Here is a 23,615-nt window from a genome sequence, read left to right on the forward strand (position 1 = left end):
GGCTCTGCAAGTTCTGACCTGGCTTTGGGTCTGAACAAGAGCTGCCTGTGACTGGAGCCTCCCTGTCAGTCAGCTGGGAAGCCCTTAGTTGAGATAATAGAATTGTAGGCTCCCCTTTGGTCTGTGGTTCCTGCCCTAACCAGGGCATTCCTCTATAGGCTGGGCCAGGTGGTGAAATGACTTTCTGCACCTTGACCCTGAACCACAGCCCTACAGCTCCTTCTGGCTTTTGATCTTCCTCCCTTCCCAGCACAGTCCCTAGGGCCTCCCCATGGTTAACAGCACTCCTCTATGTGCAGGTGTCCGTTTTAGTCTGCATTGGATCTGTGACTTGGAGCAGGGTAATGGGCAACAAAGGTGTCGGCTTATACACCAGGACTGCCCTGTGCCCTGTGTGCTCCCAGCCCAATCCCATCCCTTGTGTCTGCAGACCTGCCTGTTTGTGTGCTGAGCGGAGCTGAGCTGGACAAAGGGCTTCATGGGACTTTTTCTGGATTTCCCCTTCAGGATCTCTTTGGAGGAGTTTGTAGAGAGAAGTTCCCTGGAGAGCTTCCTGCCACTCTGCAATCTTGGCTCTGCCCCTGGGAATTCTTTCAGCAGTATTCTACACTTAAGACTTGTAATGATGTGGAATCTGTGGCCTCCTCAGGCAGTCCATTCCACTTTTAGACTCCGAGTTATTAGGAAGTTTTCTTCATTTGGAGCCAAACTTGTCTTTTTGCAGCTTCTACCGCTGTTCTAATTTTGCTCTTCAAAACCAGGCAGAGCCAGGAGAGCTCCTTCCTTTCCATGAGCCTGGGAATCCTCTTAGAGAAGCATTTTCTTCTCTAAGCTCGACGTCCCAGGTTTTTTCCATCAGTTTCCATATGTTCTGGCCCCTGGCCCCTCACTCTCTTGGTTGCCTTCTGGAAGTCATCCAGTTTGTTGACGTTTTTCTGAAGATGTGTCTTCTACAGCTGAGCTCCCATGGCAGGCGGGGTCAGCCTGGGCAGTGCCACTGCTTCCTTCTCTGTTCTGGAGTCTGGCTCATCGTGCAGCCTGAAGTGGTCTCACCTTTGATTTTCAGGTGACCTTTTTTTTTTTTAATTTTTTTTTTTTAAGCAATCGGGGTTAAGTAACTTGCTCAAGGTTACACGGCCAGTTATTTCTGGGTGGGTGCTAAGTATCTGAGCCCAGATTTGATCCCCAGGTCATCCCGACACTGGAGCCGGTGCTCTTACTCGCTGAGCCACCTGGCCGCCCCTTCCCGGTGACCTTTTTGACTCATGCTAGTGTTGTAGTTCATGACGCACCCAGATCTTTTTCTGGTGAACTCTCCAGTTATACTTCCTGTGCTGTACTTGGGCCATTGATTCTTTTGGACCCCAGCTATGTGACTTTACAATGATCTCTCCTGAATGTTGTTGTGTTTGGAATTTAACAAAAGGGTAGACTGAGGCAGATCTCCACACAAGATAACACTTCTTAGCAGGGCCATGCAGCCTGTCAGTAAATGGGTCATTGACTTGCCTCCATTTATGCCAGAGATCTGAGCAAAAGGACACTTCCCCATATATAGGTTGGGGAGTAGAGAAAGAAGAACAGAATAGTGTTACAAAGCTGAGGTGCAGGGACAAACATGGTCGGTTGAAGGTTTGGTAGTGGGGGCCAGTAGCAGTCTGCCCCTCCCCTGGCCTTTCTTCTCTCCTGAGATCATGGGTCACTCATTGTTTGGGTCCAGGTGCGAGATAGCGGCCCAGACAGACGTCCTTGGAGAGTAGCTTGGTGAGGCAGAGATATCAGAGCAGACTCCCTTGCAGTCACACATTCCCAGTTCCTGAAAAAATCAGTGATTAGCCCTTTCCAGGCTGGATGAATTCTGAAGTAGGTTCAGAAACAAAGAGCCATGATTAAGCAGTTGTAGGACAAAATCAGTGACTTGTAAATAGGATCAATAAGAAAATGATCCTGGATTCAGTCCGATAGTCAAGAGATCCTTTGGCCAACCGGTGCCTCACTGCCCTCCTCCAGCGTTTGTCATCTGCAGAGAGAGTGAAGTCAGTGATAATAACGTGGAATATTTCAGACCAAAAGGGTATCTATCTCTGTGACGTTTGGGTCAAGCTTTCTTAATCATCAAGGACTCCTTTTGGGTTCTGGGCATTTTGTCCCTCTGTCTTCTTCCCTACCCTCCCCAAAAGGGAAATAATGTTAGTCTATCATGACTTGCCTTTTCCACTTTGTGCTTTTTGAGGTGCTAGGGAGGAACTAATTGTGGTCTTTTAATGTTTAAGTATAAATACAAAGCTCCTAATGTAGTGTTCAGGGACGCATGGTGTAATTGATTCCCTTTATCGACGCAGATTGCAGCTCCTCCTTAGAAGACGGTCATTGTGAGGTGCTTTGGTTGGCTGTTTCATGCTGCTGGGGGCTTCCTAGCCGTAGGCCTTTCCCTCCTGGGTTGGCTGCTTCATGCTCCCGGGGGATTCCTCGCCGTAGGCCTTCCCCTCCTAGGTTGGCTGCTGTGACTGCTCTTTCAAGATTGTGCTGGTTCTTGGTGTTTGGCTCTTTCTTTCCTGATCTCTTCAGTAATGCCCTCCTGAGATTTGCCACTATTCAAACTCAGCATCATCGGCCCAGAGCCTTCAGATGGCCCTCTCGTGCCCTTTGCCAGCTCTGCAGCAGTGCTCTGTCCCACTGACTAGGGCAGCCTGGCAGGGGCAGCCTCTGGCTCTTGATGGACCCCATTCCAGTGTAGGCTTGCTCCTTGAAACTTGCCCAAGCTTGCTGCAGCTGGCTTAGCCATTGGGGGCTGCCCTTTTCAGGTCAGATCATTCTCCTTGCCTGAAGGCACACTAAGAGCTGAAGTGTTTTTGGCTTGTCTCTGCCATTGGTTGCCCTTACCTGCCCACCCCAGGCTGGGCCACGTGCCCACATTTCAGCCTTTTCCTCAGTAGAAGTTGGAAAAGGTTACTTTGGTGGCCTTTGTCTTCCTTTCCAGGCTCGTGAGGTCTTGAGCTTCAGGTCCCTTCTGTACGGGTGTTTCAGCCCCCTTAGTTGGTCAGTGAGTTCCCAGCATATTCACTAAGAAAATCACATAATGTTAGGGGTGGTGAGGGTCGGGGAGTGGCGCTGGGGAGGAGTGTTTCCCCATAAATTAGCCTTGATTCTGCTGTTTTCAATCTTTGCTTATGGAAAAGAAATAGGTAAAGGGATGTTGGTGACCTTCTGCTTCTGAAAGGCAGCTCCCAGATTGCTTGTGCTCTGTCTGACCACAGGACTTTTATCTAATGGCACTTTGCATGTTAGGATTGACCGGGGCTTCTAGCAAAAACCAGCCACACAGTTTGGGAGCATTTATTCTGAAACACACTTCCCTGATTTGTCACATTGAGAAATATGTCTGCCAAACAAATTTGGATCAAGATTCTTGAGAATACAATAGTAGCCTTTATTAGTAGTAGAAGATTTTTTTTTTCTTGTCATAGTTTACTTTCATATACAGTCAGCTTTTTTGGTCTGTGTTTCATAAATAATGTTTACAGACACTTTTGAAGTGGCTTCTGTAATCTTTTTGACTGAGTACATGTAGCTTTATTTAAATTTATGCCTAAATAAAATGAATTTTAGCTGCATTTAAAAAACAAAAACCCCCTCTCTTTCAGATTTCGGAGAACTTTTACTTTGACCTTAATTCTGAACAGATGAAAGGCATGTTGCGCCCCCACGTGCCCCCTGCTGCCATCACCACCTTGGCGAGATCCGCCATCTTTTCTATCACTTATCCCTCCCAAGACGTGTTTCTTGTAATAAAGGTAAGAATAAAACTTTTCTCTGTGTGCATCCTCCTTCTCTAGCCTTGTCTCCCAGGAGATATTTTAAATTCCTTAAAGACCAAAACCGTATTCTGAAGCCCTTTGCATTCCTCTCTGTGTCTGGTCTCTCCCCAGACTCGGGGTTCTGCGAGGACAGGTCTGTAAATTCCGTAAGCTTTGTTCAGTAAGGCCATTGTCATGCTCACATTTGGTGACTGTCATGGCGGTGGGCATTTGTATGGCACCTACTAAGCGCCAGCCCTTGTGTTGAGGGCTTCACCATGATTCTTTCATTCCGTCCTCCCAATGTCCCTGGGAGGTGAGGCTGTTATTATCTCCTTTACACAGGTGAGGAAACAGTCAAATGGAGGTTAAGTGGCTTACCCAGGGTCACACAGCTAGTCAGTGTTGGGGCAGATTTGAACTCAGGGCCTCCCGACTGCAGGCTCTGCACTTTGTATCCTGCATCACAGGGCAAGCCTTTGCCCACAGGACAAGCCTGGAATAGGCCTTGCCTTCAGGGTGTTTCTACTCTGGGAGGAAAAAACATGGACATGAAAAAGTGAATGCAAAATATAGAAAGTCCCCTGAAAGTGGCTGCGGTGTATGTGGGGGCCCCGCCTGCGCTGAGCCTGCAGGGGTGGACACCACTGACAGCGGAGGGCCTCACCGCGGCCATTGCCAAGAGCTCTCCTCTGACCCTTTTCCTCTTGGTGGCCAGTGTCCTCAAAGCTTCCTCCTGCCTGTGCAGCCTCAGCTCCCTCTCCTCGCACTCTCCTCCAAACCATCCCAAGTCCTGCTTTCACATTCCCCAAAACCATCCCTTAGATCTTTATTTTTGGATGGGGAGGGCAGGGCAATTGGGGTTAAGTGACTTGCCCAAGGTCACACGGCTAGTAAGTGCTAAGTGTCTGAGGTCAGATTTGAACTCGGGTCCTCCTGACTCCAGGGCCAGTGCTCTATGTACTGTGCCACCTAGCCACCCCCATCCCTCAGTTCTTAATGGGCTTTTCTCAGTCCTCATCCCTGGAGCACAGGAGGGGCATGGGCATGAGGGGAGAGGCCCACAGAAGCCTCGGGTCCAGACCGCTGGTGGGACTGACCATGGAGCTGGAGCCCAGCCAGCTGCAGGACCCCCATCCCCAGGCAGGAGGAGCCAGAGCCAGGGTTCCTTCCCCACCACCAAACCCGTGAGCCTTTTGGCATCAATAAAGAGAAGTTGGCATTAATTGTTATCAAAATCCTCCCCTGACTCTTTATTAAAAACGATACCACTACACACACTTCCGATGCCAGGATGGTAGATGAGGAAGGAACCCTCTGAAGCCCTCCCAGGCTCCCCTGCAGACTAGAAAGCTGCCTCAGAATTGATCTGGGAGCAGGAAAGCAGCTTCACAGCCGGGCAGGAAGGTCTGTCTCCCTAGGGTGGGAGGGTAGTGAAGTCTAAGACCCAGCCATCCTCACAGCTGGGGGCCTGCAACAAGGCTCCAAGCCTGGGGCAATGTACCAGCAAGGCCCCCACCCTCCTGCAGACCAGCAGCCCCCAGGCAGTGTGTGCATCCCAGCTAGGGCCCACCCCAGTGATCCCACCCCCAGGACAAGTCCCTGGTGAGGCTTTGACCCCTTGCTCACCAACAGTGAAGCCCCACCCTGGGCTGACCAACAAGGAGACCTCGCCCCTGGGGCTTACCAGCAGAGGGGCCTTGTTTCCATAGCAGCCCAGCAGCAGGGCCCACCCCTGGGGCAGACCAGCAGCTAAACCCCACACCCGGGGGAGGGCAACAGGGAGGCATCACCCTTCCCCCCAACCTAGTACAAGCCAGAAACCTAGCCTCCAGAAATAGCAAGCATCTAAGCCCTGAAAGCCCAGGGAAAGCCAGCAGTAAGACCCAGAGCCCCAGCACAGAACAAGTGGAAATTAATTATTTTATGAGACATCAAGATATGATAAAATCAAAACAGTAAAAAAATAGAAGAAAATGTGAAATTTATAGTTGGAAGAGCTACTAACCTAGAAAATAGATCCAGGAGAGATAATATAACAATTATTGGTTGCCTGAAAGCCACGAAAGGAAAAAAGTCTTGGACCACATCTTTCAAGAAATTATCAAAGAATACTGCCCTTATATATTAATACCAAAGGGCAAAATAGAAATGGAGAAAATCCACCAATCACCACCTGAGAGAGATCCCAAAATGAAAACTACCAGGAACATTATAGCCAAATTCCGGAGCTCACATATCAAGGAGAAAGTATTGCAAGCAGTCAAGAAGAAACAATTCAAATATCATGGAGATACGATCAGGATTACACAGGATTTGGAGGTTTCCATTTTAAAGAACTGAGGGCTTGGAATATGATATACCAGCAGGCAAAAGATTACAACCAGGAATCACTTATTCAGAAAATTTGAATATAATCTTTCAGGGAAAAAGCATGTCTAATTGAAAGAGCAGATCTGAATAAAAAATTGACCTTCAAATACAAGACTCAAGAAGCATAAAAAGGTAAAAAATGGAACAAGAAAGAGAAAATGTAAGAAATTCAGTAAACTGTTTATATTTCTGTATGGCAAGATAATATTTGTAACTCTTAACTTTATCACTAGAAGAACAATTAGATGTAGTATATGTAAACAAAGTGTGGATATAGGATTACTTCAATGGGATGATACCTCAAGAAATGAAGGGGTGAGAAAGAAAATTGCATTGGAAGAAGGAGCGGGGAGATTGAATGGGGTAAATTATCCCACACAAAAGAGGCATGAAAGAGTTATTATAATGAAAGGGAAGATGGGGGTGGGGGAGGGCAAATCTTAAACCTCACTGTTATCAAAATTGGCTAACAGAGGGAATAACATATATACTTAGTTGGACATAGAAGTCTATCTTACCCCATAAGGAAGTAAAAAGGGACAGGGATAGTAGAAGGGGGCACTGATAAAAGGGAGGGCATATGGGGGAAGGTGGTAATCACACAAAACATTTGTGAGGAGGGAAGGGAGGGGATAAACAAGCAAAATATAGCACGGAGAGGAATACACAGTTAGTTATCATAACTGTCAATGTGAATGGAACGAGCTCACCCATCAAATGGAAGTGGATTAAAACCCAGAATCCTGCAATATGTTGCTTACAAGAAACTCACTGAAGCAGAGGGATATACACAGGGTAAAGTTAAGTGGCCGCAGCAGAATCTGCTTTGCTTCAGCTGACACAAAGAAAGCAGGGACCGCATCGTGATCTCAGACAGAGCAAAAGCAAAAACAGATCTAATTTAAAAAGATAAAGAAGGAAACTGTATCTTGCTGAAAGTTACCACAGACAATGAAATATCAATACTGAACATATGCGCATATAATGGTATAACATCTGAATTTTTGAAGTTAAATGAGTTTCAGTTTATAGATAATAAAACTGTATTAGTGGGAGACCTCAACTTTCCCCTCTCATCTCAGAACTAGGTAAATCTAACCAAAAAATTAACCAGAAAGAAGTTAAGGAGGTGAATAAAATTCTGGAAAAGTTAGATAGATCTCTGGAGAAAAATAAGTGGGAACAGAAAAGAATATATTGCCTTCTCAGCCATATGTGGCACTTCCACAAAAACTGACCATGTATTAGGCTGTAAAAACCTTAAACCAAATGCATAAAACAGAAATAGTAAATACATCATTTTAAGATAAAAATTCAATAAAATTTGCATTCCATAATGGACAATGGAAAGAGAAATCAAAATTAATTGAAAATTAAATATTCTAGTCCTAAAAAATAAGTGAGTCAAAGAACAAATCACAAGAACAATTGATAATTTCATTAGAGAAAATGACAACAATGGGACAATACACCCAAATGTGGGGAATATAGCAAAAATGGTACTTAGGGGGAAATTAATATCTCTGGTTGCTTTACATCAGTAAAACAGAGAAACAGATCAGTGAAGTAGGCATACAACTAAAAATGTAGAAAAAGAACAAATAAAATCTTTTCGCTTCATCAGACTGCCAAAAGGATCCCCATCCAGTAAAGGTGAAGAAGTCTGTCTTTAGGTGGTTATAGACTTAAATTTTCTTTTTTGCTTTTTTTTGGAGGGCAGTTAGGGTTATGTGACTTGCCCAAGGTCACACGGCTAGTTTTATGTTAAGTGTCTGAGGCCGGATTTGAACTCAGATCCTCCTGACTCCAGGGCCGGTGCTCTATTCACTGCACCACCTAGCTGCCTCTAGAGTTAAATTTTTTTCAGAATTTTGTTTTATGTCACATTTGTTTCTGAATTTGTCACTGCTAACTGCCCTTCTCTGCCTGGTGAACCATCTCTTATAAAAATGATTTAAAAAGAGTAAAAAAGCAATTCTTGTTCATCCATCTGATGTCATGAAATATTCCTTCACCCACTTTCCTCCGCACACTGTGCTGGAAGAAGGAGGAGATGCCTTTTTCCCCTCTTCTCCAGGGCCAGCCTCAGCCGGGATGATTGCAGAGTATTCAGCTACTTTTTGTCATTGTTCTTTCCTTTTGCATTGTGGTAGAACTGTGTGGGGTTTTTTTTTTTTTTTGTGGCATTGTTAAATTGTTGATTTAGTTGTAAATGTAATCTGGCATCCTCTTTTTCTTTTCTCAGCTGGAAAAAGTTCTGCAGCAGGGGGACATTGGAGAGTGTGCAGAACCATATATGATCTTCAAAGAAGCGGATGCCACCAAGGTGATCACTCCCATTCTCTCTTCAGTTCTGTCTAAGGAAATAGCATGCCAATTTAAAATTTTAGTGAGCTTTCTTTTTTAGTAGAAATTCAGACTGGCCTCCTTGCTTTTGTAAAGCTCAGTTGATCCATGGGTGCATAGATCTTGAGTTGGCAGGAACCACAGAAATCATCACATTCTCACCCTGGTCTTGAACCCTAGTTGCTCCGACGCTGACAGGTGATCCCTCAGTCCTCCGTGTTTAACGGGGACCTCAGGACCTCCCAAGGCATCCTTATCTCTTCCATTCTGTGTTCTCAGCTTAGGCCCTCTCCACATCATGACTTTCTCCATCACGGTTTTGATCTTTCATGGGTTTGTCGAACCTGCAGTTGATGCACAAAGGCCAGCAGATGATGCAGAAAAAAGTTCAGAAACTCAAAAATGCTGTACACACACCCCTCCCCACACACACACCCCACCACACATATAAACCATACCACACATACACATACCACACACACACCACGCACACACTCCACATACATACACACACTATTGCATAATATCAACATTTTTTTAAAAGTTAAAATAAGTAAAAAGTTAGAATTTGTGAAAAGAACATGAAAGCCAGAGGATGCAACACAAAGGCTAGAAATGTGGAGATAGCTTTGAAAGTTTAGTGCCTGTGATGCATTAAATGTATGGTATTGTTACGTAGAATTTTACCTGACTATGTATTTTACTCTTTAATGATATAAATGAACAGCTACACAATCTTTTTTCTTAAGATTAAATTTGCAGTAAAAGAACTGTGGTTCAGAGATGCCAAGCGTGCTTCTGGCCCAGTCTCCTGTGATTTCTTGTGTTTTGTGTTGTGTAAACTCCATAAGTTCTATTAAAATCATGAGTCCCAAGAATAGTGTTCCTTGTGGTTCAGAAAGGCTTCCCAAGAAACAGAGAAAAGGGAGGAGCTTGAAGGAAAAAGCAGAATTGTTAGATGAGCTTCATTCAGCAAAATGGCTGCTTTGGTTGGACACCATTATGGATGACCTTAGGCATATCAAGAATAAAGAGGAGGAAATCCTAGAAACTTTTGCTACAGCTACACCAGCTACTTTATAGCATAAACCACATCTCTCCTGCGCAGAAAGTGCAGCCTTCTATTGGGTGCAAGGTGATTATAAAAAAGGCATCCTCAGGGGGAGCTAGGTACACAGTGAATAGAGGATCAGACCTGGAGTCAGGAGGTCCTGAGTTCAAATCCGGCCTCAGACACTTGACACAATTGCTAGCTGTGTGACTTTGGTCAGATCACTTAATCCCAGTTGCCCTCCAAAAAGGAAAAAAAAAAGACATCCTGCAGACACTGGCATCATAGGAGAAAAGGCTAAGTGCATACATGATTTCCTAAAGGAAAATGAAGGTCGGGGTCTAACTTTACAGATTTTCAGGCATGCAAAGGCTGGTTCAGAAATTTTTTAGAAAAGGTTTAGCCTGCACAATCTAAAAGTGATAGGAGAGGCCATGTGCTGCTCAAGAGGCATCTAGGGAGTTTGCCGAAACCCTGAAGAGTCTGTTGGAAAAGAAGGATCCTCAGCACTGATGAAACTGCCCCATATTTGAAAATGCATCCACCAAGGAGAAGAGCAAGCCCCGGCTCCCGAGCCGTGATGGGGGGTGGCCCTGCTCCTGTGTGCTAGTGTCATAGGGGTCATGATAAAGACAGCCCTGATACATGACGCTGCCAGATCTCGAGCTTGGAAAGCTAAGCACAGCTACTAGGTGCCTGTCTTTGGGATGTTGAGGAGGAAGCCATAGACTTTTCCTTGACTGGTTCCATCAGTATTGTGTGTTCGAGGTTAGGAAAGACCTTGCTAGCCAGGGGTTTCCCTGTAAGGTGTCATTGCCTCTGGACAGTGCCCCGGCCACCCAGGACCCTATGAATTCTATGGTGAAGGCCTTGAAGTTGTCTACGTGCCACCTGACACAGCGTCTCTTCTCCAGCCTCTTGATCTGAGGGTGATAAGGACATTTTAGGTGCACCACACAAGCTACTCAATAGTCATTTTTTAAAGTGTCTTTTTTTATAGATGCTGTATGTTCTATATCATTCTCAAATTTGTTTCACTTTAAAAAACATTTTCTTATTTCATATTTTTGAAATTTCCTTGCAAAAGAGTATTTTTGACCTACATATAGCCTATGAACAAATACTTAACCCAGATTTTACAATAAATTGGCCTCATAATAGAAAAAGAAAAAAATGCTGACTGCTTCTCTGGTATGAAGAGAGGGCCAAAAATTTTACGTGGATTTTCCAGATTGTGTGGGCGCGGCTCCTCTGACTTCACTGATGTGGAAGAGATGACTAGTAAAAATGGTCTTTTAGCAAAAACAAACAAAAAACCCCCAAAGCCCCAAAACGAAGAGATAAACCGTTGAGCCAGCCTTGCCAGCTGGTCTAGCATTTGGAGAAATACTAGACGAAGTCTCATAGTTCAGCTCTGAATTATTTGGAACTGTAGTAAATATCTAACCTCCGGAGCTACTTGTATACTTGTCTGGCTGCGAGATTACTTAGCCTTGTGACACAGGTAGCTGTAAATCAGATGCGTCCAAAATCCTTTTGCCCCCAGGCTTTTGCAAGGGGAAAAGCAGTTTTGGTTTTGGAAGCTTGTCTGACCAAGTTTCCATTTCTCCCTCATGCCATCTCTTGCATGTGCTGGATTATCATCTCCCTGAGGACGAGGGGCTGAACTTTGTTCCTCTTGGCATCCCTGTAGTGTATCTCGTACTTGTGCACAACATGCTTCGTAAAGGTTTATTGAATCGGTGAATGAATAGCTGATACCGTTAGAAGTGGTATCCCTTCCTTGGCAGGGAGATCTGCAGTATTTGTACCCGTGTGCCCATCTTTCTGCAGAGTGTGAGGTTGTCGAATGCATCTGCATGGCCCCCGTGCACAGTGAGCTGCGGCCAGTTCTGGGGATTCTGTGCCGGCTGCACAGTACCTGAAGTGGTCGCTTATGGACTTCCAGCACAGTAACAGAACATGTGGCCTCCTTTCTCTGCTTGTTTTCTCAGAACAAAGAAAAGCTGGAGAAGCTGAGGAGCCAGGCAGACCAGTTTTGTCAAAGACTCGGGAAGTACCGCATGCCTTTTGCTTGGACAGCAATCCACCTGATGAACATTGTCAGCAGTGCCGGGAGTTTGGAAAGAGATTCCACTGACGTAGAAATCAGTGCTGGAGGTATGGTAGGGGCCCAGATGCTGCCCAGCCGTCCAACTCCTGCTGCTGATGGTCCCCCTGTCCTTTCTAGTCCCTGGAATGGGAGTCAGACACTCAGTAAATGTAATTCCTCAGTAACAGTGTGGCCTCTGGGCAGCGTGGGAGCAAGTCATCTGCTCTGACTTCAGATCACACTGTCAAGACTGAGGGTGCCTCCTGTTCTGAGGAGATCATCGTGCGTCTGTTTAGCTAATTCCGAGTGTCTTTCAAACCAGGAACTTCATCTCCCCCCATAGGAGCGATATCTAGATCTTGCACAGTAAAGCTTAGGCTGGTTAATAGCACGCCTTTGAGGCTAGGTTAAAACAACCACACATCTTTCTCTTACTTTGTAGGAATCATAGTAGTAAGTGCCATTTCCATAGTTCTGTAAGGTTGGATCCTCTCTCTAACCCTGCAGAGTAGGGCCGCATGCCTCCATTTCCCAGCTGAAGAAGCTGAGGCTGCTCAGAGTCCCCTGACCTGCCTGTGCTCACACACTGGGGGAGGCTCAGGGGGCCTGTTCACATCTGAGCCCCGTCGTCTCTGATGTGTGACCCTGCCTCTTGGCAGCTCCTGGGGCATAATCATGGTTTCTCACTCCTGAGAATACTGCTGTATTTAGAGTTAATGGCTTAAACAGGGTTTTAATTCACTGGACATTCTGTTTTCTTCCTTTGGTAGAACGCAAAGGATCGTGGTCTGAGAGGAGAAATTCCAGTGTTGTTGGCAGACGATCCCTAGAAAGGACGACAAGTGGAGACGAGGCTTGTAGCCTTACCACCTTTCGACCGGCAACCCTCACAGTGACAAACTTTTTTAAGCAGGTACTTTTTGGTCACACACCACAGGAAGTTTGAGTGACAGTGTGTGTGCCTGTAGCCCCCTTGAGTTGTGGCTTCACAAAGGCTAGACAGAGTATGGTGTGACGGAGTGCTCACAGAAGATGAGAGAGAGAAAAGTAAAAGCAGGGAAGGAATGGTGTGAATTCACAGTCATCCTTTTGTTGACTTAGGAACCATCTCACCAAGTCCATTGGGGCAGTAGGACACCAGAATTTTTCTTCACTTAATTGCATGTTCCCAATAAAACATGTGCTTCCTTTTTTCGAAACAGGAAGGAGACCGCTTGAGTGATGAGGATCTGTACAAGTTTCTTGCTGATATGAGGAGACCATCTTCTGTTTTACGGAGATTAAGGCCCATCACAGGTGGGTGCTGATTTTGGAGGAGCAGAGTGGGGGTTATCAGCACTTGGTTCTGTTTCCTAGACATTCCAATTGCCATTTTCTTCATTCATTTCTCCTTATTTCACAGATGTGCCCTATGTCCTTAGGTGTTCCATATGACTAATTCCTCCCCTTCACCTCATTAAACTTTTAAAATATATGGCTTGAACACAAGGGCATTGGGAAACTGATTATTTACATGCTGAAATGGGGAGATAGTTTCATGCCATGTCTAAAAATAGATTTTTTTCCCCCACAAAAGAAAAAGCAATATTTTTTTAGTAAATTCTTATAATAATTAAAGGCTATGAACATAATAATAATTAAAAATAGTATTGACTTGAGTCCACCGTTTCAGAGTAAAGTTTTGCTTATTCCTTCCGAAGTCAGCATTAGCTCATCTACTTAGACAGCGGAGGGCAGCACTCTCAGAGCCCGGTGCCCGTGTGAGAGGCTTATCCCATATTTGTAGCACTGACTGTCTCCCTCCGGAGCTCTTGGGACTGAGTAGATCCTTCCCCCCAGCTGTTAGTACCTTCTTTGCGAGTAGTAGTCCCTTCACAAATGGTTGTTGAGTTTCTCAATGACACGTTGAGTTTTGGCTTGGTTTGGGTCGTGAAGCAGGAGTGTGAAATGAGAAGAATTTGACTGTCACTCACTTGGCTCCTTTTGGAGGTTCTCCAGGTTTCCAGATAAGGAACACTGTGCACATTTGGGTCACTCCTCTATCAGAGTCAAGTTTAAATGAAGACTCTAAACTTTGTTTTCTTTTAGTTGTTGTAGTATAACCCTTTTTTAATGTGCAGCCCAGCTGAAGATCGACATTTCTCCTGCACCTGAGAACCCCCATTACTGCCTAACCCCCGAATTGCTGCAAGTCAAACTCTACCCTGACAGTAGAGTCAGACCTACTAGGGAAATTTTGGAATTTCCTGCCAGGGACGTGTATGTTCCGAACACTACTTACAGGTAAGAGCTTTTCATCTGACTTCAAGGTGGGGCGTTGAAAATTTGCTACCGAAAGACAAAAGCTGGAGCCTAGTGTGACAGAGAAGCCAAAGGCATGTGGACTCACAGTGCTGCCCCTCCTCCAGCCTTCCGGCCCTCCAGAACCCTTAACCCAGCTCTGGAGTAGTGAAAGCAATCACCTTCATGAAATCTTAATACTAGAGGTGACATGGAGAGGCCAACAACACACGAAATTTTTAAACGCCCTTTGCCAAGATAATTCCAGAATCTATTTTTTAATCCATTTCAGTCTTTAAAAATGTCCTTTGCCAAGAAATACTTTCAAATATCTAACCTAAAGATATTGTTTCATGTTTACGTTCATTTCCTTGTGTTCAGTCTTTACCAGATTGAGTAAAATGGCGTTTTTCTGTCCTTTGTATAATAACATCTCATATGTTGGAAGACCATTCAGTCATTCTGCAAATTTTCCTTTGCCAGGTGAAATGACAGCAACATTTTAACCTTTCCTCATGGGCCTTTTTTTTTTTTAACCATTTCCTCGTCTTTTGTTTCTTCTCTGAAACCCCTGATGAGTTCTCTTATCACCTCTTGGTCTAAGTCATAGAATTTTAGAGCTAGAAAGGACAGAAAGCCTCTAGTCCCCCTTTACAGATAAAATTCACTGCATCCCAGAGAGTCTCTTAGTTGAGCTCAACAGATGCTTAATCTAAGGTTTCAGCCTGAAACCCTGCTCATCTGAGGTACAGACCCCCCATCAGCCTGTTTGCCCCTGGCGTTCTGCACTGGTTTAGCAGATCAGTAGATTGTGTCTGTTGTGGATTAAGTTTTCAAAAAGGCCACATATTTCTGAGTATGGTTTTCATCAGCTTCAGTGTTCCATGGATGAGTATGCATTATTACCGTTGTTAGTAATTATAAATGTTGGGGCAGGTGGTGTAGTGGACAAGGCAACCAACCTCTGAGTCAAGATACCTACTTGCTTTTCAGTGAAAAGTCTTCAAAGATTCCACTCAACCTTTGTTTTATTATTGGAAAAGCTGAGACATTTTTAAAATGCTCTTGAGAAACACTGACATTTTCCTTAAATGTTAAGAATAGTGTCAACAATTAATTTTCAAATTAATAGTTTCAAGCCCTTGTTACCAATGAAGACAGAAGAGTCCAAAGGGAAATAGGTTGGCTTTTAAATAAGTAATATGTCTTACTTCATACTGACAGTGTATAAAACATATGGCTTATTTCGTCTACTGTGCAGAAGTTCTGTTCTCTTGTTACTGACTAAAAAACAACTAGTTGTTTGACTAAGTATCATTTTTGCTAAGATTAGATGTTAAAATATGTAAGTAACATTTATTGGAATAGAGATAACATTCAGAATTTGTAGTAAGGTTTCTTTTTTGCATTATATTGGAGTGGAAATGTTATTGATAATTGGCACAATTTACCTTTGTGGTTGTCAATTCATGTCCTGTCACTATGGTACTCAGAGTGCTAAAAAAGTCCAACAGCACTGGTGATGTGCCATGAAGTGACAGCCAGAAAGGCAAGTGTGGCCAGTTATCAATAACATTTCCACTCCCATGGGACGTGAGCCAAACGGGATGGCTCAAGAATATGTATGAACGGTCCACAGGGGTCCTTTCCCCTGCCTTCATTGACAAGTTCGAAAGTTCTGTATGGCAAAATGGTTGGAACATTTTTATTTTTATTTTCCTTTGTTTGACATATTTGATGCGAATACATACCATGAGTAAATTTACTTGTTACATCAATACCTTGAGTTACCATTATGTTTCATCCTATCCTGTATTATTAAAGGCCTACACAATTCTTCAAATAAACTGTTCGGCTTTAAGAATAGATTTATGGAAGTTGAACATGAGACTAGGCCTTGAAAGGTCATCTAAACTGTCCCACTCTATTCAGCAATGACTGCCTCTAAATTGTCCTGCTAATTACAGAACCTAAAGTCCATCTCAAGCATTAAATAGTGAGTGTAATAGTGGAACCAAAATTTTTTTCTTAGGGTCATTAAAAATCTCATAGAAGGGATCATTCTTTTCCCATGAGTGAGCAGTTTATTCCCAGAGAATAGCAGCCCCATCTATGCTCATCAATAAGATTAGGCATATTCCTTTTAAACATTTATTGAACACGAGCCCATACCATAGACTTTAATAGTTTTCATCAGCGTAAATTGGTTTCAGGTTAAAATTGTGCCTCACCATATTCCTTTTTGTATTTTGTGCAGCCCTATAAAAAAATTCTCCTGTAAAATGCTCATAACCTGTTAACAAACCTTACCATTGATAAATTGTGGTATGTGACGTGAAGGTTATTAAGTCTCATATTTTATGGAGATGATCATGCTACGTGAGTAATATGTTACCAGAGAGAGCTGTTGAAGCAAGGAGGATACATTATTTTGTTCCAGAAAGAGATTAATTAGTTTGTAGATGAAGGGTGTCCTCGAGGAAGTGAACAAAGTTCGGAAAATGGAAGTAGTCGAGTAAGGTCAAGCTCCTTCTCCTTAGTAGCCCTTTTCCTACTGCTGCATTTTCCACAAAATAAGTCATATTCTTTTATGTGATGAGGAACATGTCAGTCACACATTTTTATTAAAGTCTGCCTCAAGTTTCACTGGAAATACATATCTGAAGGTGCCACGTAAGTGGAAAGTATGTGACCAGAGGGAGCAGGTTAAATTTTGGAATGTAGGGGACCATGATCAAGACTCAATAGCCTGATTTATTATAAATTAATGAGTAACTGGAAAAACATTTGTTAAGAGCTTACTCTGTGCCAAGCACTGTTTTTGGTGCTGGGAATAGAAATACAAGTAAGCAAGTCAGTGTCTGCCCTTAAGGAGCTTATAATCTGGTATGGAAATACAGAAAATGTCAGGAGGAGAGGAGAGAGAAGGGAGAAGAAGGTATTATCTGAAGGTAGCAAATGAAATGGCACCATTGGTTTGGGACAGGGAAGAAAGAAGCAAAGCAGGCAGGCGCCCTGTGGAAGTGACAGGATGTGGTATGTGCCAGGCAGGTCAGGCCCCCATGACCACCTGGTCTGCCCCGGCCATACGGCTGCCATAGAGGGGAGCACTCCCTGTGAAGAAAAGGCCTGTTTTCCTTACCACTGCCAGCACTTAACAACAGCATCTCAGCACTGGCTATTGATGGTGAGCATAAGAGCCCAGGGGGTCAGCATCCTTCCCCTGTCTCTGCTTTCAGCCCAGCCCTCCCCCCATCCATTGCCCTAGAAACAGCCCAGTGGAGACAACTGGCAAGTCCTTTGATTGGTGTTCTAGCCATAGCTACGCAGACCCAGCCGAGACAGTCCTGTCAGGTGGTTCAGAATGATGTGGTGTTATCAGTGGAAATGACGTCAAAAGGAGATGGCACAGCTGCTTTGCTGCTGCTCCCATGGCACTTTCCATCTGCTGTCATGGCCTCTCTGTGTGTTGGCGTTCTATTTTTCCCTAAAGAGGAAAGGGAGTGAGGTTCCGCCAGCCACTGCTTACCCTTGTGGCTTCTGTTCCAGCACCTGAGTGGCAGTGTCTGAGAGAAGCAAATTTCACCCACACATTGGTCTCCTCCAGGAAAAGTGCTTCCTGGTTACTGTCTTTGCCAGAGCTAGCTCAGTGTTTGAGAGGCTCTGAAGGAAGGCGTGGGAGAGAAGAGGCATTAGACTGACTACCAAACTGAGCTGTTGAGCTGACCTCATTGTTGTAAGCCTGTGAAACCTGGACAGCCTACCAGTGCCATGCCAGGAAACAGAATCACTTCCATGTGAATTGTCATAGAAAGATTCTGAAGATCGCCTGGCAGGATAAGATACCAGACACTGAGGTCCTTACTTGAACTGAACTGCCAAGCATTCAGACTCTGCTTCAGAGAGTGCAACTCCCATGGACTGGCCACCTTGTTTGAATGCAAAATGTATGCTTGCCAAAAAGACTGTTTTATGGAGAACTCATACAGGGCAAGCATTCACAGTCAGAAGAAGTGATACAAGGACACTCTCAAGGTCTCTCTCAAGGACTTTGGGATCTGTTGTGTGACATAGGAGACACTGGCACAGGACCACTCAGCATGGTGTGCCCACATCAGAGAAGGTGCTATTATGCTCTATGAGCAAAACAGAATTGAGACAACTCAAAGGTCACGCAGGATGAGCGAATTTGGAGAATTCACCCAAAATGTTCACACAAACTATTTGTGCCTGACCTGGGATACAGCATTCCAAGCTCATACTGGTCAGATCAGCCACCGTCAGACACATTGAAACCTGACTTTAGCACAGTGATGCCATTTTGGTCTTCCTCAAGAATACAGGACAACAACCAACGAACCATTTTACCATGATTTGCTCTCATCTGATTGTTGAGTGTCTGATTACTGATATGTTACAAGAAGAACAGTTTTGATGAACCACAGAGAGGAGAGAATTAATTTTTCAACATGGAGCAGTTTTAAGATTAAATAAAGAGTGGGGAGTCTAGCTGGTGCAGTGAGTAAAGCGCAGGCGCCAGAGTCAGGAGGACCCAAGTTCGGTTCCGGCCTCAGACATTTAACACCCCCCCACACACACACACACAAAAAAAAAACTAGCAGTGTAACCTTGGGCAAGTTACTTAACCCCAATTGCCCTCCAAAAGGAAAAAAAAAAGATTAAATAAAGAAAAATAAAACTGGGTCCTCTGGAATACAGCAGCTATAACACAGATAAAATGACATCTAAGAAAATTCCCAGAAATTTATAGGAAAAAATAAATAGGGTGAAATTTGGAACCAATTAGCTCTAATTTTTCATGCATATGTTACAGTAGACAGAGGAAGAGACAATGGACAGAATGTAGTTGGAGCTATCACAAAATAATAGCTGATATTTATATAAAGTTTTAAGGTTTGCAGCTTCATATGTGCTAACCCATTTTCCTCTGCGCAACAGTCCATGAGATAGGTGTGGTGATTGGAAAAGTGGGCAGACTTGGTGGCATCAATTTCACTGTGATTTGTTGAGATGGATCCAGGACCAATGAAAAGGTGTGGTTTGTTCAGTGAAACAAGTCTGATCTGGGGGATGGTAGAATGATCTCCTCTCTGTGATCTCCAGGATAGGGGCATGTGGTAGAGAGCAGTTAGGAGTGATTGAGGAGAGGACTGAATTCATGCTGGGGTGGGCTCTGCCAGAAAGCCCATGGCCATTGGGAGCATGGGACTGATGGTTTTTTAATTAAATCCACACACTCAGCACCAAGAGGTACTTGTGATTGGTGATGTCAGCTATCAGGACAACGAATAGAAGCCTTATTCCTCTGGGCGCTGAGAATCAGATGTTCTTGACTTACATTTTCGATAGTTTTCATCGGTTGGAAGGTGGAGGACTTAATTCTGACCACTGAGGATAAAAGCTAATTGCTACGTTGGAAGTGATGAGAACCATGGGCAAGAGTAACCATGTGATATTAACACTTTAGGAAAAATAGATTTCATAACATTTCAGAAAGAAGTGGCTAGTCTGAGGCCCCTTAGCACCCTGGTAGGAAGTATCAGAGAAGAAATTTGGGAACTCTGGTGATCCCATCCATAAGGAAGAGTGTAAGTAAAGGCACAGAGAGTTTGGCCGGGGTATGAGCATACAAGCATGTGGTCTAGAGTAAGCATTAGAAAGGCAGTTTGGACCCAGCTTGGGGAGGCAGGGCTTTCAGTATGGGACAGAGGAGCTCACCCTGACCTAGGCTGCTGAAGCTTGCTGAGCAGGGAAGTGACTGTGATGAGGAGACAGTGGAATCAGAAGGAGGAGAAAGGACATCCAGGAAGTGACTGGGATTTAGCATCAGAAAACCTGGCTTACACTCCCCCCACACTTCCTGTGACCTTGAGTAGGGGCCTGTCTCCTGCCAGCGCTGCTGTGCTCCCTCTGAGATTACCTGGACACAGATGTTTCTGTGTTCTCTTCCCCGTTGAGTGTGAACTCCATGAGGGCAGGGACTGTTTTTACCTTTTTTTGGATCCTTAGTGTTTGCTACATTGCCTGGCACATGGTAGGTGCTTCATAATGCTTTTTGGTTGATGGGAAAAGATGAGCTGGTCACATAGCAGGAGGGGAGGCTTCGGTGATGCAAGACCTTGGGAAAGGAGGCATGAAAAAATACTGAAGAAAACAACACCTCGAAAAGCAGAACTGGCCAAATGGAAAGAGGCACAAAAACTCACTGAGAAGAAGAGCTCCCTCAAAAGCAGAACTGACCACATAGCAAAAAGATGTACAGGAATTCACTGAAGAAAAGAACTCCTTGAAAAGCAGAATGGGCCAAATAGAAAAGGAGGGACAAAAGCTCCCTGAAGCCAATGATCGACTCCATGAAACAGTAAGAAACAATAAAACAAAATCAAAAGAATGAAAAAAAAAATAGGAGAAAGTGTGAAATATCTCATTGGAAAAACAACTGACCCAGAAAATAGGTTGAAAAGAGATAATTTAAGAATTATTGAACTACCTGAAAGTCATGAATAAAAAAAAAACAAAGCCTAGAATCTCAAAGAGGTGGTGACGACAGGAGCAATGGAGAGGGCCCAGCCCTTCTAGCCGTCAGGCTGTACTGTACAGCAGGCCTCATTGACACTCCTTGGTCCTGCTTTAAAATACAAAGAGCCAGGAAGAGCCCAGCACAGCTGCCCATCAGTCAGTAGAGCCAAGGGCAGAAACAGCCTGGGGGCAGCACGGTCCCTGTGATCCACCAGCAGAAGCTCCGAATGCTGGCAGCACAGCATTTGTGTTAAAGAGAACAGAAGGCCGTTGAAGGTCGTTTCAGACAATTTTCTTTTTGTAAAACTTGAAAGCTTTTGTACAGACAGAATCAGTCCATGTAGAATCATGAGAGGCTGCTGAATGGGGAGGCCCATGTTTGCCTTAGCCATCACTATTTACTGTGTGGGCATACATGCACACGTGCACACACAGACACAGGCACACACATGCACACTTACACATGCACAGGCACACACATGCATACACTCACACACATTAAAAAAAATAGGATGAGTTTCCTAAGAAAAGAAGCCTCAGAAGTATGAGGACTGAAGCTGGTTCTCCAGGAGCCGAGGAAGTGAGCGGAGCCAGCAAAGGAGCCAGCCAGGAAACCGGTGGGGAGATGAAGCCGTGTGGCGGAAGCACAGGTTGGTGCTGTAACCAGCAGGGAGGTCAGAGGACAAGGACTGGCCCAAGAGAGTAACTCCCCAACTCTCTAGAGCTGGCATTTGGGACTTCATTGGTGGCCGTGGAGGGTGGCCCCTGGTACCCAGCAGGAGCTTCATAAGTGATTATCAGGGATAGACGCCGTTCTGACTATAGCCAGCAGAGCCGCTGCGCGGTCTGCTGGAGCTGAACGTAGTAGAATGGATAGAATGAGAGGAATGCGCCACTTTTTATAGTGTCACAACAAGACGCAGGAAACGTTAAGAGCAAATTCAGGGGCAGGTGGTTTGCAACATAATAATAAAAAGATTTATGTGACGTTTTAGGGTTTGCACAGTGCTTTAGAATGTTACTTCATCATCACAGCCCTGGGAGGTCAGTGCTTTCATCATTTCCCTTTTACAGGTGAGGAAACACAGACTGAGGGCAAGTGACTTGGTCAGGCTTAATGAAGTAATAATCATTTGTTAAGCACCTACTATGTGCCACACACTGGGGGTACAAAAAGAAGCAGCGGATTGCATGTCTAATGGGGCAGACAGCAAGCAGACTAGAGGAGGGGTTGGGGAGGTGGGTTCAGCTGGCGAGCTCAGTAACTAGAGTGGAGGAGCCACGAGACGGAGGCTCTTATTTGTGGGATAGTCAGGGGGCCATGTGTGGGGGGGCCACGGGGGGGGGGGCGGGGTGGCGGGGTGGAGGGGGGGGGGGGGGGGCTTTGGTGGCTGCAGCAAGGCCCCCTCGCAGGGGGGAGGGGCCCGTGGGGGGGAGGCGGGAGGGGGGGGGTCACATGGCAGGGGGGACTGTGGGGGGCCATGTGTGGGAGGGTGAGGTGCAAGAAGCCTGGGAAGGAAGGAGGGGGCAGGTTAGGAAGGTCTCTGAATGCCAAACCCAGCCTTTTCTGTTTGATTCTGGAGGCCCCAGGGAACCGCTGGAGTTCATTGAGTGGGGGGGGTGACATGGTCTCGCCTGTGCTTTAGGATGATCCCTTTGGTGGCTGCAGGAAGGATGGATTTAAGTGGGGAGAGCCTCGAGGCAGGTGACCCCCCAGCAGCGATGGTAGCAATGCAGGCCCGAGATGAGGAGGGTCTGTATCTGGGTGGGGGCAGCATCAGAGGGGAGAAGGGGAGGATTTGGGGTGTTAGGAATGTGAAGTCACCAGCCTTGGCAACGGCTTGGATCTGGGGGGGGGGGCAGGAGATGGTGAGGAAGTGTAATGTAATGTAATGTAATGCCAAGCAAAGGCAACTTCCCAAGGTTCAAAATACCAGCATAGGTGCTCTCTATTTTATTCAATGAAAAATTAAGAACAGAGAAGATCAAAATATGACATCATTCAAAATACAGCATTTACTAAGTGTGATTCAATAATCTCCAAATACTACCCCACCCCAGGACATTACATTCATTTAATCAATTACAAAGTCCCTGTTCTAAATACTACTCCACCCCTAGGCTATACCTTCATTTAGTCCATCACAAAACCCCTGTTCTCAAATGGAGATTAGTTTCCAATCATAAGTAAAGTACATTCATTTGTTCAATCATAGAACACAAAAAGGTCAAAAGTTCCCCACCCCTGGATCACAACTGAATCTACCCCAGAGTTACAACAAGTTTAAGCACAGCACTTAATACCCAAATGGAGGTCTTTTCTTCATCTTGACACCAGGCAAGTTCTCAGCAATCTTTGTTCCTGGGGAGACAAAGCTTAGCAAGGCCACAAGATACATTGCCAGTCTCTTCATTAATTCATTCTCTGTCTGCAGAACAGTCCTAGGACTCCTGAAAACATTAGCAAAACCCTCTCCCAGGATTTCTGTAAACATACAACAAGAAAATCCTTCTTTGGGGCTTCTGAACAAACAGAAAGTTTCCCAGTCTTCTGCAACAACAGCACTGTCCTTCACCAGTGGACAAATCTGGCAAAACAACATCAAAACAGACAAAGTACCAGCATAACAGCCATGTCTCCTCAGTCCTTGGCAGCTCTGGGTGGCAGGTCTCAAAGTCCTGGGCAATTCAAAGTGGCCCTCAGCAATCCTCTCAGTCTCTCTCTCTGCCTCCCACGATGCTGCTTCCAAAAAGTTCTTCTGCCTCTCTCTTGTCTTGTGTCTCTCTAAATTTATGTCACCAGCTCCTCCCTGTTCAGCCCTCTCTTTTCATGTCAACAAGTCCATCCCACAAGTGGGATTAACAAGCTCTGGGTTTTAACACCAAGAACCAAGCCAATACAGGGGGATCTTTATATTCCATTACTATTACAGGAAGCCAGGATGCCTCCTGCATTGTGAGCCTGAGGGGCCTCTGCAGGAGGCAGAAGAAGTGAGGGGCAGAGGTCCTGAATTCAGTTTTGGACATTGAGTTTAAGAAGTCTCCTGGGCATCTAGCTCGAGGTGTCTGAAAGGCAGGTGGAGATACGACACTACAGTCAGTGTCTGAGGTTAGATTTGAATTCAGGTCTTCCTGA

The 23,615-nt window shown here is 45.0% G+C and overlaps 1 protein-coding gene across 6 annotated transcripts in view; it reads left to right on the forward strand.

The window, feature by feature from the left end:
• LOC138164907 (dedicator of cytokinesis protein 7-like) overlaps nt 1-23,615 on the forward strand; it is a 324,437-nt gene that overhangs the window by 207,871 nt on the left and 92,951 nt on the right. For all 6 annotated transcript variants that reach the window (XR_011169221.1, XM_069092865.1, XM_069092861.1 and 3 more), the window contains exons 10-15: nt 3,645-3,794; nt 8,416-8,496; nt 11,562-11,727; nt 12,430-12,572; nt 12,862-12,955; nt 13,780-13,942. Coding sequence is in view for 5 of the 6 variants with exons in the window: in XM_069092865.1 (XP_068948966.1) it covers nt 3,645-3,794; nt 8,416-8,496; nt 11,562-11,727; nt 12,430-12,572; nt 12,862-12,955; nt 13,780-13,942 (797 nt within the window). In the remaining variant the exon portion in view is untranslated. The remainder of the gene's footprint in view (nt 1-3,644; nt 3,795-8,415; nt 8,497-11,561; nt 11,728-12,429; nt 12,573-12,861; nt 12,956-13,779; nt 13,943-23,615) is intronic.

Source organism: Petaurus breviceps, unplaced genomic scaffold, assembly GCF_028583685.1.
Source record: "Petaurus breviceps papuanus isolate PSGF00001 unplaced genomic scaffold, PetGlider_PUasm1.0 207, whole genome shotgun sequence".
Taxonomy (NCBI): domain Eukaryota; kingdom Metazoa; phylum Chordata; class Mammalia; order Diprotodontia; family Petauridae; genus Petaurus; species Petaurus breviceps.